The following is a 15,997-nucleotide window of genomic DNA, read 5'->3' on the forward strand; positions in this document are numbered from 1 at the left end:
TGGCCGCGTTCCCCATCATCCGGACTGTTGCCCTACTGCATCTACGAACTATACAACGTGGTCTGATTGGACTTTTAATGGACTGTTTAAACGTGGTGTTTTATTGTAGTTTTAAACTTAATCTGTGCAAATTTTGATAAAAATAAAAGGTAATTTATTCAAATTAGTGACTGGTTCCCTGGCATCCGAACCAAGGGGAAAATAGGTGTGCAAGGGTGGGTGTTAACTATTAACTAACTATTTTAAATTAGCTAGCCTTCATCAGCTTAGGGCTTTCTTGTACTTTGTAGTTGTAAAGTGTACTGCATAATAAAGGCAATTGTGCATGATTCTAGACTGCAGAATTACAAAGAAGCTCTTTAAAGCATATGGACCTTCCGTTCAGTGTTGGGCACTGTGCCAAGCACACAGTTCTTTGTATTATTTTGTTGACAAAAGTGTATATGGTTGCAATATCATTGAATCACAATTTTTTTTTTTTACTGTGACTAAGCCTACAGTAGCATGTAAGTTTCATCACATTTTTACCCAGGGATTAAAGTGAAAAAAAATTTTGTTTGACTGAACTTTTTTCAGGCCATAAGTCATACGTTGTTCATATCTACCTATAGAGATAGCACCCCTTTTGCGGTCACAACCTATTGGTTTTTAATGTACAAAAAGATGCAAACAGCAAAGTAAAGGGAGTATTCGCCTTATTCACATGGCGGCCATTGTTTAAACCAAAACGAAGCTACAGGGTACACTTACTATATAATTAATGCCACCTACAGGTGAATGCATAGAACATAACAATCCTATGGTTTGTGTACCCTGTAGCCTCGTTTTAGCTGCCAATGGCCGCCATGTGAATAAGGCGAATTGAGTGTTCTTGATTGAGATTGAGTTTTCCTGATGAACAAAAATATATTTTAGTACCATACCATTAGTACCATTGCTGATTAGCCATTGCTGTTCTTTTCTACTGCAGCAATATTGTAGAAAGGCTTTAACTTACACTCTTATTTAATTACTTCAGGCCAAAAGTGTTTAAAGGGGAGATTTTTTTCTTGTTAATATGCAATTCAACACCAAGTAAAATCTATAAAATCAAGTTTGCAAGACTTCCAATTTCCTCATCAAAGTAACGAATCGGAACATTCTAGATATTGTTCATATTTCCATTTGTTGCCGCATTTAATGAAAACATGGTAATTTTTAGTTTTACAGATAACTCAGTGTTCCAATGAGCAGCAGTACTGTGTGTGCTCATGCAGGAGGTCTGCGCATTTGATAACGACAATCTGGAGAGGGCACTTTTGTCTTCTGCAACAGATTGTAAGGTTGACAAGACGTTGCGATATGGTGAGGGACAGGTCGTGTTGCGCTATGAAAGAACATGCATAGCCTACTTTCTAAACGTAAAAACGGTCAGCCTTAGATAAACGTAGCCTACCTCTGTCGTGGTGGCTAGTTGCACCAGGTATAGGGAAGATGTCCTGAAGTGCACGAACGTTAACCTTATGGCGGTCTTCTGATTGGTGGCGTGTTAAAACGTTTTCCTATTGCATCCATAAACAATTTTCTTGCAGCGAACCGCGCAAAAGCAAACCCCTGGCTCTTTAATTTCTTTACACCATGGCTTGTTAGTTCTCCCCCGTTTCCAACAGCCGCCCATCTCCATTTATTTTTTTTACTTTTGACACTTGCCTTCCTTTAGCAACAAAGCATCCATGACAGCTAGTGGCCTTGCCAAATAGACGCGCACACACACACATGACGCTAATATGCGAGGTTCTGGTAGGCCTACTGGTTATGGTTTTGTGCTATAAATTAATAATATTTTATAGCAAAGTTTTAAGTTGACTATTTTAATTGTATGGTTATTTTTTGTCAACATACACTCTAAACCTACTGTCGTTAAAAGTGAGGCCTAAGCAAAATAGTCTACAAGGCTGTCTGTGCGTCACAAACACGACTGACCCCCTTACTCGACAGTTCGCGATGATGACAATATTATTATTATTATTTTATGTTAACACGCTCAGTCAAAACCTTCCGTCGCAAATTGTGAAAAACATTGTTGTGTTGATGTCATAACAGACGGGATGACAAATTGCATAGGCTACGGTTTATATTGCGTCGCTTTACACATAATGTTAGTTGCATTGATTAAAAACTGTAACAATAATAGTACCCTACATCGGGTGGCATAGCAGGCTATCTGTTCAAGTCATAGGTGACACCCAAAATGAATGACTTCCCCTGTCAAGAGTTTGCGATAGTAATTGTCTTCATTGATGCACGGAAAGAACACAGCCTACGCTTCTTCTCCGAATTCGCACATAGAGCTCACAATATCATATCCAAAAAAGTTAAACGGATTGGCCAACCTCATCAGCTGTCTCGATTGTGTCACTATAATCCAACTTTTAGACCGTTATAGTCCTCCTCCGTTATAGTCCTTTTTTTAAGCAAACGCCCGAGACGAGCGTGTAGCTACAAAACAAAGCGAAACTCATGGCTGATGTATAGTGGGGTCGTATGTGTGTGTAATTTTTCTCAGTCACTTCAAATTGGTGTTAAAGTTTGGTTTTCACTTCTAAGTTGAAGTGAAGGGTCTATATAACAATTTGAGTCCGGGTGTCAAACACACAGATAACAAAATAGCCTCTAGGGGGCGCTGCAAAATATTTAAACTGCTACAACTTTTGACTAGTTTAACCAAATAACATATGAGGTATGTATGGATTCAGAATTAAAAGGAGAAACTGGTGAGCTAAGCATTTGGTTACCAGATTAAAAACACACTTTATAATAAACACACTTTTAGCCCATGGACAGCAAAATTGTGCTTTTTTTTAGATAAAGGGTGGAAATGCCCTCAAAGTTGCAATGAAACATCATTTTTAAAGTTATTGTAAATAAAGCCTGGGTAATCACTCAAATCGATTTAAGAACGTTGTTCAGAATATCCCTGAAGCACAAAGATACCTAGGATACCCATACACAAATATGGCTGCATAAAGCCGATGTGATATTAAGCACCCAACTTGCAACTTTGAGTTTATGAATTTAGGATCATGAGTACCAACTTTTTTCAATCAAGCCATCATTTTATTCACAAAAAAATCACAAAAGAACTTTATATCTGGAAGAAAGTAAATCAATAATAATGTGTGTGGAATTTTGAGGAACCCATTGCGTAATACAGGCTTGTGAAAAAGGCTAGAGGGCTATTTTTGAGTACATAAATCAATGACCAATGACACAGTTTCTGAATAAAGACGGTTTTAGGTAGTCATGAAGTAGTCATGATAGCCTAAAGTAGGCAACAGACCCATTACACAGCTCAGTCATCATCATGGGCATTGCCTAGCTCTCTATATCAGCGCCGTGCAGAGACCTTTGGAGGGCCAGGGGCTCAAATTGAAAAAGGGGTACATGAAACAAGATTTTTAAACATATGTCAGCATAATTTACAGTTCAATCCGTTAAATTATAGCGACCCATATTGAAACAAAATTCAACATGGAATCTTACAACAAACTACATCATACTATAGTATATAGATCATTTACCCCACCAGGTGAAATCTTTATCTATTTGTTTGTATGTGTGGTGTGTGTGTGTGTGTGTGTGTGTGTGTGAGAGAGAGAGAGATCCACTGCCTTTTGTAGCTTTCTTTCTGCATTTGTCTACTGTCTTTGAGGCATCTTGCACTGCATAATTCAATATCATGATTTATAAAACAAAACACAATTTAACTTTGTAAAAACCAACCTAAATTGACATGAATCTAGCTTTTAGTCAGTTTTATAGCTGTAGTTCAGCTGTTGTTCAGTTGTTCAGCTTTGAATCAGAAAATATAGTTTAAATTATAGCAATAATTATAGCAATTACATACAGTACCCTCCAGAATTGTTGGCACCTCGGTTAAAAAACAATCTGTTGGTGATTTATTGTAATCTCACAATGAAAGAAATTAGGAAAAATCCAACCTTGAAGGGAAGCAAATTTATTTGGAGAAAAAGGAAAATCTCATAAAGAAATAAATATTTGTAACAAAAACACATTGCTCACAATTATTGGCACCCCTGCTTGTAATAACTTCTTAAGCCTCCCTTTGCCAATAAAACCCCATAAAGTTGGAGAATACAAAGCAAGGGATTTAAGACCGTCTTTACAAAATCTCCCCAGATCGTCCAGATTCCTAGGTCCACACTCCTCTTTGACTCACCCCACTGTTTTCCTATGGAGTTTAGATCATGGGACTGAGATGGCAATGTCTGGAGCATGATTTTGTGTTCAGCAAACAATATTTGTTTTGATCTGGACATTTGCTTTGGTTCATTGACCTGATGAATGATCCAATCATGACCAACTTATAGTGTCTTGGCAGAGATTGGCAGATTTCCTTTGAAAATGTTCAGGTTTTTCTTGGTGTTCATGACACCATGCACCTTAATTAGGTTCTCAAGGCCTTTGTGAATAAAAACAGCCCCACAATAGCACAGCCCCTCCACCATAATTCTCATTAGGCATGGGGTTCTTTTCAGTATAGCCATTCTTCTATGTACACCAAACACATCTAAAGTTTCTAGTCAAAGAGCTCAAATTTCATCTGACAATAGACCACACTTCCAGACAAAGTCACTGTCCCATTCAGTAACTCCTGCCATTTAGCACTAGTGTGCCGTGAGAGATCATCAGGTGTGCCGCAGAAAATTACCCAAATGTCACTCACTGGTCCAGAAAAGCAACTGTTGCATCAAAGAATTTAGTTAAAAATGATGTTTCATTGCAACTTTGAGGGCATTTCCACCCTTTATCTAAAAAAAAAGCACAATTTTGCTGTCCATGGGCTAAAAGTGTGTTTATTATAAAGTGTGTTTTTAATCTGGTAACCAAATTCTTAACACACCAGTTTCTCCTTTTAATTCTGAATCCATACATACCTCATATGTTAAAATTGGATAATCTAATGAAAAGTTGTAGCAGTTTATATATTTTGCGGCGCCCCCCAGAGGCCATTTTTTATCTGTGTGTTTGACACTCGGACTCAAATTGTTCTATAGACCATAAACTTCAACTTGGAAGTGAAAACCAAACTTTAACACAAATTTGAAATGACTGAGCCTTAAACAACCCCACTAGTAGGCTATCTTCTTGAGCGGTCACTGATTGAGACACAGAAAGTTCTCAAGAACACTATTAGGTCTTTAAACATTTACCTAATATTTGTAGTTGCCTTAAAAAAGGAAAAGCAAAGGTGATAGTCCCCCCCCCCCCCCTCCTATTTTTTTTCTCATCGGATCTGCATCGATCTCAAATATGACATTTCTAAAATCAAATTGACGGAAATCCGTCCTACGACGGAGAACTTTAATCCTTGTTTTTACCTCAAGACAGAAATGCAGTGGGTTCAAACATATCAATAAAGCTTAACAGAAATGCAGTGGGTTTTAAAGATGTTAGTATGAGTCATATTAATATGTAGGTGGGGTGAACCCAGACAAATCTGTGAACACATTTGAATTTACTCCCACAATCCTCCCATTCAAGCCCATTCCCAAATTACCAAAAACCCAGGAACCAATCACAACCTCTTTGTACAATGATTGAGGGAGGAGGATGGTTGGAAGTGCCAATGGCTGTTGTCAGTGTCAGTTTTTAATGACACGGACGTGTATTTTCTTTGAAATAGGATTGGTAAGAGTGTAATGTACCACTTGAGTTTACTTTCACTGCTGGAAAGTGGAGGTGAACCAATGATGTCCAGACCAATTCTGAGAATAGGTCTGGTGTTAACAAGGCTAATTAATTTGATAACTTTTAAATAGATACTTTTTAATTTAAATACTTTATTAACTTTGAGTGTTCACATGCACAAAGGTTTTCAATGACAACATTGCACAGTGGTTTGAGTGACAGATCCATTAATGCTGGTTGAAGTAGTTTAATTTGCAGTTACATCTGGCAACGGAAAAATAAAAGCAAAAATGTCCAGAGTGGTTTGGGACATTACTGACATTAGTCAACCTCTTCAATGGTTGGACCTGATGAAGGGCTACCACCTGCACCTCCTGGAAATCCTCCTGGCATACCCCCAGGCATACCCCCAGGCATACCCCCAGGCATGCCGCCAGCACCCTGATAGAGCTTAGTGATAATGGGGTTGCAGACTTTTTCAAGCTCCTTCTGTTGGTGTTCATACTCATCCTTCTCGGCTGTCTGTTAGAGAGACAGAAAAGCAAAGTAGAGCAGAGTGGTAGACAGGAAGAATGGTGAAAAAGTTAGAAACAACACGAGGGAAATACAGGGGGAGCTGGCAGTATGGAACAAACACTCGTTCAAAGTCCTCTCTACAGCAATCCAAAAGTATGTTTACATGTACAGTTAAGTTGAGCTATGGTTATAGCTTCACGAGGCCATTTCATTTTCACTACTGTCTTTGTCCTAGTATACCGGCACAGGAGGGGAATCGATTTATTGACCGGAGTATGTCCAACTCTGCTACTATGTCCCTTTCAGCTTGTTAGTAGTTAGCTTTTCCGGTTGACCTATTATGTCAGAGACCAAAACAATTGACAAACAATTTAGCTGGCGACGAATTGGTACCATGTTGAGTGGTGAATTGGACAAGTTTACAGACCTGTACATTTTGTACGTGCTGTACCCATGACTTGTTTTAGAAATGACATGCACGTTATCCCTTGTGGTGAAAGTGTTATCTGAAGACAGATGACGCCGCTTTTCTGTTACGCTAAAAGCCCGGGGAGAGATTTTATGGAGCATGCGCAGAGCGGAACCTTGTACATGCCCGGGGTAAAAGTTTAGTCTCCTGTGGATTTATTTTTCTCATGGTTGTCATGGTCTCAACACTTGCATTTTGGATGGGTCATGCCTCCGTGTTTGGAGGGATTCATTCACAGGTAGAGTGAGTAGGGAATTGTTAGTTTGTAGTTTTGTAGTTTTAAGTTGTAGTTCCAATAAGTCTGAGATGACTTCATAAACCCTTATATAATCCAGGATGCAACATATTCAATTTTGTGATTGCTTATTTGGTGATAGTGTCCTTCACACAGCCTTTGTAATGTGGATAGCATCTTGAAAACATGCATTTGTCATGCAATTATTAACCATCTAGATACACTCAGAGGATGATCGTGCTGGGTAATGGTAGCTTTTTTTCAGTGATCACTTATATCACTTATACAATGTTGTGTGATTACCTGATTCCGGTCCAGCCAAGAGATGACCTCATTGCACTTGTCCACAATGGTCTTCTTGTCCTCGGGACTGATTTTATCCTGCAACTTCTCATCCTCTACAGTGCTCTTCATATTGAAAGCAAGAGACTCCAGTGTGTTTTTTGCTGTGACCTTTTCTTTCTGTGCATCATCTTCTGCTTTATACTTGTCAGCCTCCTGTACCATACGCTCAATGTCTTCCTTGCTCAGACGACCTTGGGTAAACAAAATAAATAATCCATTTAAGTGTTTATCAGTAGCATTATGAAGGAAAAGTTTAATTTATTATAGCAACTGCCAAATTGCATGTTAGTCTTTCTGAAGACACAGTCATATAGTAATATACCAATAACATACTAAGGTCACTGGGTCCACTCAATGCATTTAACATATTATATATTACTTAAAAATCTACATTATCTGGATTTATATCCATCCTTTGAATAAATAGAAAGAAAAAAATGCATCTATGAATAGATTAAGCATGGTTTAGGATTATGCATTGAGCCATACCTTTGTCATTAGTTATGGTAATCTTATTCTCCTTGCCAGTGCTCTTGTCAACAGCAGACACATTGAGTATACCATTGGCATCAATGTCAAATGTCACCTCAATTTGTGGAACACCTCTTGGAGCAGGGGGGATGCCAGTGAGCTCAAATTTCCCCAGGATATTATTATCCTTTGTCATAGCTCTTTCACCTTCATACACCTAAGAAAGAAATAGAGAGAGAGAGAGAGATCATATTCTTCCATCTGTTCACTACTTACACTACTAATGACTACTACTGATTTTCCTTCTCTTTAATATTGCCTACTAGTACGGCACGATACGACAAATCCATTCCCTACCACACCCCAATATTCTAAAATAATTCCCAGATTGAGAAGTCTTCTATGTTTCCTCACACACAACAGACACAACAAACAAGCCCTCATTCTTTTTGTGTGCTTTTTGGCACAGCAACAAAAGGTACACTGAAGGAATTTTTTCAATAAATGGTGTACTGGACCACATATTTGCTTCCATTCTGTTTAGTTTGCAGTGTCACAACAGTAGATTTAGCCTTAACCTAATATTAATCATTATGAGCACCAAATGGATAAATCAGCCAGAGATATGGAATTAAAATCCCAACCACAGATCAAATACAGTACCTTAAATTATGTACAGTGGCTTGCCATTTTATCACCTACTGGCAGCTGACCTCAGACCACCATTAATTAATTAATTAACAAACAATCAATAATCACATTTTTATATCTGATGCATCTCACTGAAATAATCCATCAACAACAGATATTGACCAATGCTCAAAATGTTTCATTCAAAAGCATAACACTCCAACTCCAAGGCTTCGCATTTTTACAATTCTTATTAGACATTTTAACATTCACTGATACCAGGCAGGGATATACCTGAATCAGCACTCCTGGCTGGTTGTCAGAATATGTTGTAAAGGTTTGAGTTTGTTTAGTAGGGATAGTAGTGTTCCTCTTTATGAGCACTGTCATGACACCACCAGCTGTCTCAATGCCCAGAGAGAGAGGGGTCACATCCAAAAGTAAGAGGTCTTGCACATTTTCAGACTTATCGCCCGCTAAAATGGCTGCCTGGACAGCTGTAAATAGGAAAACATTAAACCTCAAGGTTAAAGAGGACAAAATGTATTTAAAACATTTATGTAAATATTTGTTCCAGTGTACATGTAGAAACCACTAACCAGCTCCATAGGCCACAGCCTCATCTGGATTGATGCTCTTGTTGAGGTCACGACCATTGAAGAAGTCCTGCAGGAGCTTCTGAATCTTTGGAATTCGTGTGGATCCACCAACAAGAACAATGTCATGAATCTGGGCTTTGTCCATTTTGGCATCACGCAGGGATTTTTCCACTGGCTCTAGTGTGCCACGGAAGAGGTCAGCATTGAGCTCCTCAAAACGGGCCCTTGTGATTGAGGTGTAGAAGTCAGCACCCTCATACAATGAGTCGATCTCAATGCTAGCCTGGGTGCTGGAGGATAAGGTACGTTTGGCCCTCTCACAGGCAGTGCGCAAACGTCGAACAGCCCTCTTGTTATTGGTGATATCCTTCTTGAATTTCCTCTTAAACTCACCAATAAAGTGGTTTACCATACGATTATCAAAGTCCTCACCACCAAGATGTGTGTCACCAGCAGTTGACTTAACCTCAAAAATGCCATCTTCAATAGTAAGTATGGAAACATCAAAGGTACCTCCACCTAGATCGAAGATCAGAACATTCCGCTCCCCTCCAACCTGAATCAGAAAAGGACAAACGTGGAAACACAAGTTTTTTATTACTATAGGGCCTGAACAAGATATTACGGACTCCTGTATATAAAGAGAGTACCTTTTTGTCTAAACCATAGGCTATTGCAGCAGCAGTTGGTTCATTGATAATGCGCAGGATGTTAAGCCCTGAAATGGTCCCTGCATCCTTTGTGGCTTGCCTCTGGGAGTCATTGAAGTAAGCAGGCACGGTAATGACTGCATTGGTCATTGGCTGAGGAAAACAAGATGTTTGTCACTGGCTTCTCGAGGCTGTACATTTATATTTTCACGCACAGTCACCCACATTTTGTTTTGATGTTCTTTTGTTATGACTCCTTTTCTTACCTTGCCAAGGTAGGCCTCAGAAATCTCTTTCATCTTTGTGAGGACCATGGAGGACACTTCTTCAGGGTAGAATGTCTTCACCTCACCCTTGTATTCCACTTCCACTTTAGGCTTGCCTCCATCACTCACCACTTTGAATGGCCAATGCTTCATGTCTGACTGTACAACTGCGTCATCAAATTTGCGGCCTATCAGACGTTTAGCATCTGTGCAATGGGAAAGGGCAATTGCAATTACACAATCATATTACAGTTACACAAAGATTGGAGATCACTACGGTTTTTCAAGTAGTATATAAAAATCACTCTACGACTGATTGTCAAATAATCGAATTATGACAGCTAACAAAGCTACAGTAAATCAGTATATTTGTAGTAAATCAGTACAACTAGTACAATATTATTTTAATCATTTATCTGTGGTACATTCTACTTTAACTGCATATGACCTTTGGCAACCTAAGATTTAAAAAACACAATAGTGAATAAAGCACAAACTATAATACGATATTTATTTGAAAATGTATATCTAATAGCTGTTAACAGCCAACAGTATATATGAAGTAGCAGTTGTTTCAAGTCTCTTTCCTCTCACCAAACACGGTGTTAGTTGGGTTCATGGCCACCTGGTTCTTTGCAGCATCCCCAATCAGCCTCTCTGAGTCAGTGAAAGCAACATAGCTAGGGGTAGTCCTGTTGCCCTGGTCATTAGCAATGATCTCCACCTTGCCATGTTGGAAGATACCCACACAGGAGTAGGTGGTACCAAGGTCAATACCAACAGCTGGACCTTTAGACATCCTGTATCTGAAACAATAAGTCACCTCAGTCAGTGTTTTTGTGGTGAGTTATTTTCTCATTTTCATCCCTGTTGGACCATGATTTATAACAGTTTTGGTGATACAAAAAATTAAACAGCAGAAACAGAAGCATAAGTGGGTTAATTAAATTATTAAATTAGATTAGATTCAACATTTCATTAGCTCTGTACAGGTACAGAGCCAATGAAATGCAGTTGGCATCCAACCAGAAGTGCAAAGAAGCATTAAATACCAAGTGCAGGTTGAGTATGGTATTCTGTGTAGTTGTGTAGATAATAGAGATTAATAATGTAGTGTATAGTTGGATAATACGGTTTTCCAGATGACATGTCTACAGGAATAAGTAGTGTATAAATAGACATTCTATATAAGTATAGCAGGCTCAGGCACAGCTTCTTTATATATATATATATATACAGTATAGCCTATATAGACTGAAAAGACAATGGCGTGGGTGGGTGGCATCCTTGACAACGGATTTGGCTTTGTTCGTACAGCGTTTATGATATGTGTTATGTGGATGGAGGGGAGTTGGGAGCCAATAGTCCTTTGGGCAGATTTCCCTACTCTTTGTAGTGATGTACTTACTGCTCTTTGTAGTGTAATAAGTGTGAACATCAAGCGTACAGTATGTTCCTGCAAGTAGGTTGAGCTATTATACATAAAGAACAGTGGATAAACAAACTGATTCATCTCAATGATAGTAAATCCATTCTCTCACCGGGTTACTAGACATACAGGGCCCTATCTTGCACTCAGGCGCAATTGACTTTATACACTGGCGCTTGTATCATTCCTATTTTGCATTGGACGCACAGCGGAATTTTCCCTCCACAGACGCACGTCGGTAAATTAGGGAATGAACTTGTGCTCCCCGGTGCGGTTCAGTGAAAAGAGCAGGGGTGTATTTTGCAGTTTCAGAAAACAATTCCGCAACAGACCAGGAAAAACCTAGTCTTAAGTCAGTGACGCGTTATTCAGATGCTATTTTAAGGGTGCATGCTTGCCAATAATGTGCCGTGTGCACAACGCGGTTCAATTGCCCTTCTCATAATTTTTTTATTGCACAGTGAGATGGAGTACGTCTTGGGACAGAGAATTAGACGCGGGATGAGAGGGTCTGCCGGCCCAGACAGACTTATCTCTCCCTCAGTGAGGAGGAATGAGGGCTTAAGCTACCCCTGACCCGACAGGTTGTGACAGACATCTGCCATCTCCTGTCAATGCTATTTAATCGAAAACACACACAAACACGCAGTGTAATTGAATGAACATTCTGAAGATGCGCTTCAGATGTTGGATAGGTCAGGAGGCACTTTACAGTACAGTCCGCAAAAAGTCGCACCATTCTTTGTGGCATGTTGTGTTGTGTTACACAACATTTCCTTGAATCATGGATGTGTTGATGACATAAATGAGGAAATATTAGAGGACTTAAGGAGACGTGATGTTGAACTGCATGTGCCGATGGCATTTAACCCAAATGCCCCAGCAGCAGCACGGGAGAGGAGAGCTTATCTAGCAGAAGAGCTGCATCGTCTATAGTGAGGTATAGTGAAGCAAAGTAATCTTGGTCTAATGTTAGACTACATTGCAAAAATATCACCATGCATTCAATACCCTGTGATTCAGTGAGAGTGAGCCCAAAACATCGGAAAGTATGTCTTCGTGACATTTCTTTATTTACATTTTGTCAAAAAGAAAAATGCCAGTCATGGAAACATTTGTGGCAATTACTGTACCTCCCACGCCTGTTTAACCGAAGCTAATTTGGGTGGGTTTCTCCCATCCCCATACAATGGCACTTCTCTGTCTTTCATGGCCCTGACGAGAACATCGGTCTCCTCGGCTGTGAAGTGCTCCTGGCGTGCGCCTGTAATAGCAATCCACCATGGAACAAGCGCGCCTGCTTTTAAAGGGAATGTGAGAAGACCCTCTGATTGGTTTATTGCATGTTACGCCCAAACCACACCTATGAGTAATGTAGCTACTTCAGACCAACCCATTTAAGATTTGTGTCGGGCGCAAGAGTCATTTATCCCGCTGGTATAATAACAACAGTGCCCGAGATCCGCCCACAAAGCTACTTGCGTTTTGCGTTTGATACTTGCATTTCAGATCGTTAAAATAGGGTCCACAATGTTTAACACAATGATGTTTTTAAAACATTTAGTCTTTACATCCCATGCCTACTATAACTGAATATATGAGAACGTGAACTCTGAGCTTCTAAGCTTTCAGAAGGAGCTGACTGACCACATGCCAGGGAAAGGGTTGTGTGACACTAAAAACAGACACCACTGGCTAGCAGCCAAAATCTCAGAAGCACCTCACTCCTCTAACTCTCTGTGGGATATATTTATTGAAGAACACTGTTCCATGAACACTTTCCGACAGCTGGATAATGTCAATCACCACACGCTTTGATTTACTGTGAGCTTATTCAATTACTGTTAACCAGGTTTCTTTAATAATTCTTACAAACTTGGCCATCTTTCATGGCTTGGTTGGGAAACATTTCTGGATCAAATGCGGCCACACAGGGTAGCATACACTACTTAAAAAGATAAGAAATAGCATAACCATATGGATTTTGTATCAGCAAAAGGCTATTTTTTATGCAGCAAAACAAGAATTCATAAATAAGTTTATGTTTTTCAGTTAAGTTTCATTTAAGCTTAAAACTACCTCACAACACAACAGAAAAACAATTCTGCACAATACAAGATATCAAGATTTTAATAGGGGATTTTACCTGTCTCAGTCACAATTCACAGAGTGATATGAATAGTGTCCTTTCCAGCCTCACAGACACAAAGGTCTGAGAAACTCCTGCTTCCTTCTTCCTCCACAAGAGCTGGACCGAAAGACAGAGCTCTGATGTTCTTGGCTGTATATACTCATGCAGAGAGTTTCCAGTGGCTGTCACATGATACCTGTGGAGAAACTTCTAGGCCTGTGTTTGAAATTAGCACTCACTACTCTCCAGTGCATAGAATGAGGGTGCAAATAATGGCATACCGGTATTTAAATGGGCATGTATGCTGTAGTTTACAAGCGCAATCCATTTTAATTGTTGAATTTGTTGTACATAATTGGAAATTCTCACAGGAGTCATAGGGCCCTATCGTGCACATGGCGTGTAACAACTCATTATGTAATAACACTGCATTATGTAAATATAATAAATCGACAAAATGTAATAAATGTTCACGTCATTATGTAATAACTGCCACATTTTGTAATAATCTGCCGCATTATGTAATAAACTGCTTGAGCGCAATATGTAATATTGTTAACTTGTTAGGTTATTACATATTATGGCTGTTAGTACAAAATGCGGGTGTATGTATAAATATATACAGCATACCATATCGATGATTGAACTGACAAGAAGCAAACTTTGCGACAGTGGAATCAACTGTAACATACAGTGTTTCTTAACTGGTGGGTCGGGACCCAAAAGTATAAGTATAAGTATATATACTCTTTTGATCCGTGAGGGAAATTTAGTCTCTGCATTTATCCCATTCCATGAATTAGTGAAACACACTCAGCACACAGTGAGGTGAAGCACACACTAATCCCGACGCAGTAAGCTGCCTGCTACAGCGGCGCTCGGGGAGCAGTGAGGGGTTAGGTGCCTTGCTCAAGGGCACTTCAGCCGTTCCTACTGGTCGGGGTTCGAACCGGCAACCCTCTGGTTACAAGTCTGAAGCGCTAACCTGTAGGCCACGGCTGCCAAATGTTGCTGAAAATGTAATAATATGGTGCCAGGTGAACTGAATAGCAAACGGCCTACAGTAAAATAGTGTGTCATCACATAGCCTAACAAAGAATTGACTCACTGTTGAGAAAGAAAGTTTGAATGGCAGCTGCTTCTCATAATACCAATTTATCTCTATGCAACAAAGCTGTAGACTGGCACCTGCTGTTCTGAATATAGTAGAGACTGGCATAACAATACCAGCCACCATTAGAAACGAATCAGAGACAGGAGAATATAAACATAATTGCCGCATAACAATACAGTGCAGGCTTCTGTGCAAGCAAGTGTATGGATGACTTCGGTCAATTTCGAAAGAAATGGACAAATTTGAACGAAGTAGGCTATGAAGTCTGGATGATGACTTCACATCAAGTTAAAACTGAAGGTGCACAGTCGGTAAGCTTCAATATCCAAACGGGGTGATTATAACAGGGTTTTGCTTATTTAACAGTGTAGCCTCATTGATAAGGTAGGCTAATGTCGGGAAATATGCCACCTTGTGACACTGTAATGGGAAGTAAACATTTTAAGTAGCCTGGGAAAAAGAACTTCCGGCATATTTGAGATTTGCTCTGCAGGTCCGTCTGGCCAAGAGCCCATTCAAGCCCATTTCCAATTTTCCAAAATCCAGGCTCTAACAACCTATTTGAATCGGGCGCCTGTTGTCTGATCACTTATTCTGCGTGGCCTAAATGCACTTAAACTATAGGCTATGCTTCAAACCATGCATTCCCAGGTTGTTAAAGTATATAAAATAATATATAAAATACTGTACATAATGTACAATATTGCACTAGTGTTCCTAGTCCTATCGCTGCACTATCAGGACAAACCTGCAGATATTTCATTCATTCAGCTCACCTACAGTATGATGTCCAGTGTATCCTAAAAGCCTTATTCTGAAACAGAAAGAGCAAATTAAGCTACAGTGACAATATTGGTTCACCAGCAGTGAAAAACAAACAATATCACATTACACCAACTCCACCCATTCAAACAAACTACCACATAGTTATACACAACAAAATGAAGAGTGGATTAACAATGATAATAAATAAAATATATTACATTCTAAAACAGTTCGTTTTTGACAGAAAGATGATTATCTATGAATAAATCGTTTCTCGTTGCTGTGCCTTTATTTTATGAAATCTTGCAAAAATATAGCTGTTAGCTGTTCTAAAATCAGTGTAAGGCCTAACCTACGGCCTCTCAGGGCTTATTGCTTAATTATGAACCAATAAAGGAGACAGTAGCCTAACTGTGTATCTCTCACAACATTAACATTAACGATTAATTCAGATGCAGCAATTTACTGTAGCTCTACTGTAGTCAATTTAATGGAGACTTGCATTAGCATATCAGAGAACTACATGAACAGTGTCTATCTGTCTAAACACCTTGTAATTCACTTTTCAGATAAACTTCATGGTGTAAATAAGTGTTTCATTTTGTGCTTTAATCTCAAATACCAAAGGCAGAGTGAGAAGCACCCCCAAAATTCAGAATGATAAAAAAAAAGTCCACGGCCACCAC

At 39.3% G+C, this 15,997-nt stretch overlaps 1 protein-coding gene across 1 annotated transcript; it reads right to left on the reverse strand.

The window, feature by feature from the left end:
* Positions 1 to 5,922: 5,922 nt before the first annotated feature.
* hsc70 (heat shock cognate 70) lies at positions 5,923 to 13,585 on the reverse strand. The gene is made up of 9 exons (XM_042105906.1): positions 13,448 to 13,585; positions 10,467 to 10,678; positions 9,873 to 10,078; positions 9,607 to 9,759; positions 8,957 to 9,512; positions 8,652 to 8,854; positions 7,746 to 7,944; positions 7,215 to 7,447; positions 5,923 to 6,213 (listed from the first exon to the last, which is right to left on the reverse strand). Exons 2-9 carry the CDS (start codon positions 10,669 to 10,671, stop codon positions 6,013 to 6,015), a joined length of 1,956 nt encoding a protein of 651 aa, XP_041961840.1. The 5' UTR covers positions 10,672 to 10,678; positions 13,448 to 13,585; the 3' UTR covers positions 5,923 to 6,012.
* Positions 13,586 to 15,997: the final 2,412 nt, after the last annotated feature.

Source organism: Alosa sapidissima, chromosome 10 (assembly GCF_018492685.1).
Source record: "Alosa sapidissima isolate fAloSap1 chromosome 10, fAloSap1.pri, whole genome shotgun sequence".
Lineage (NCBI taxonomy): Eukaryota > Metazoa > Chordata > Actinopteri > Clupeiformes > Clupeidae > Alosa > Alosa sapidissima.

Coding starts and splice junctions, on each gene's coding strand:
- hsc70 (XM_042105906.1), bottom strand. CDS start 10,671: ATGTCTAAAGGTCCAGCTGTTGGTATTGACCTTGGTACCACCTACTCC. Junction 10,079..10,466: donor CCCAACTAACACCGTGTTTG/GTGAGAGGAAAG, acceptor CCCATTGCACAG/ATGCTAAACGTCTGATAGGC. Junction 6,214..7,214: donor CTTGGCTGGACCGGAATCAG/GTAATCACACAA, acceptor TCTCTCTAACAG/ACAGCCGAGAAGGATGAGTA.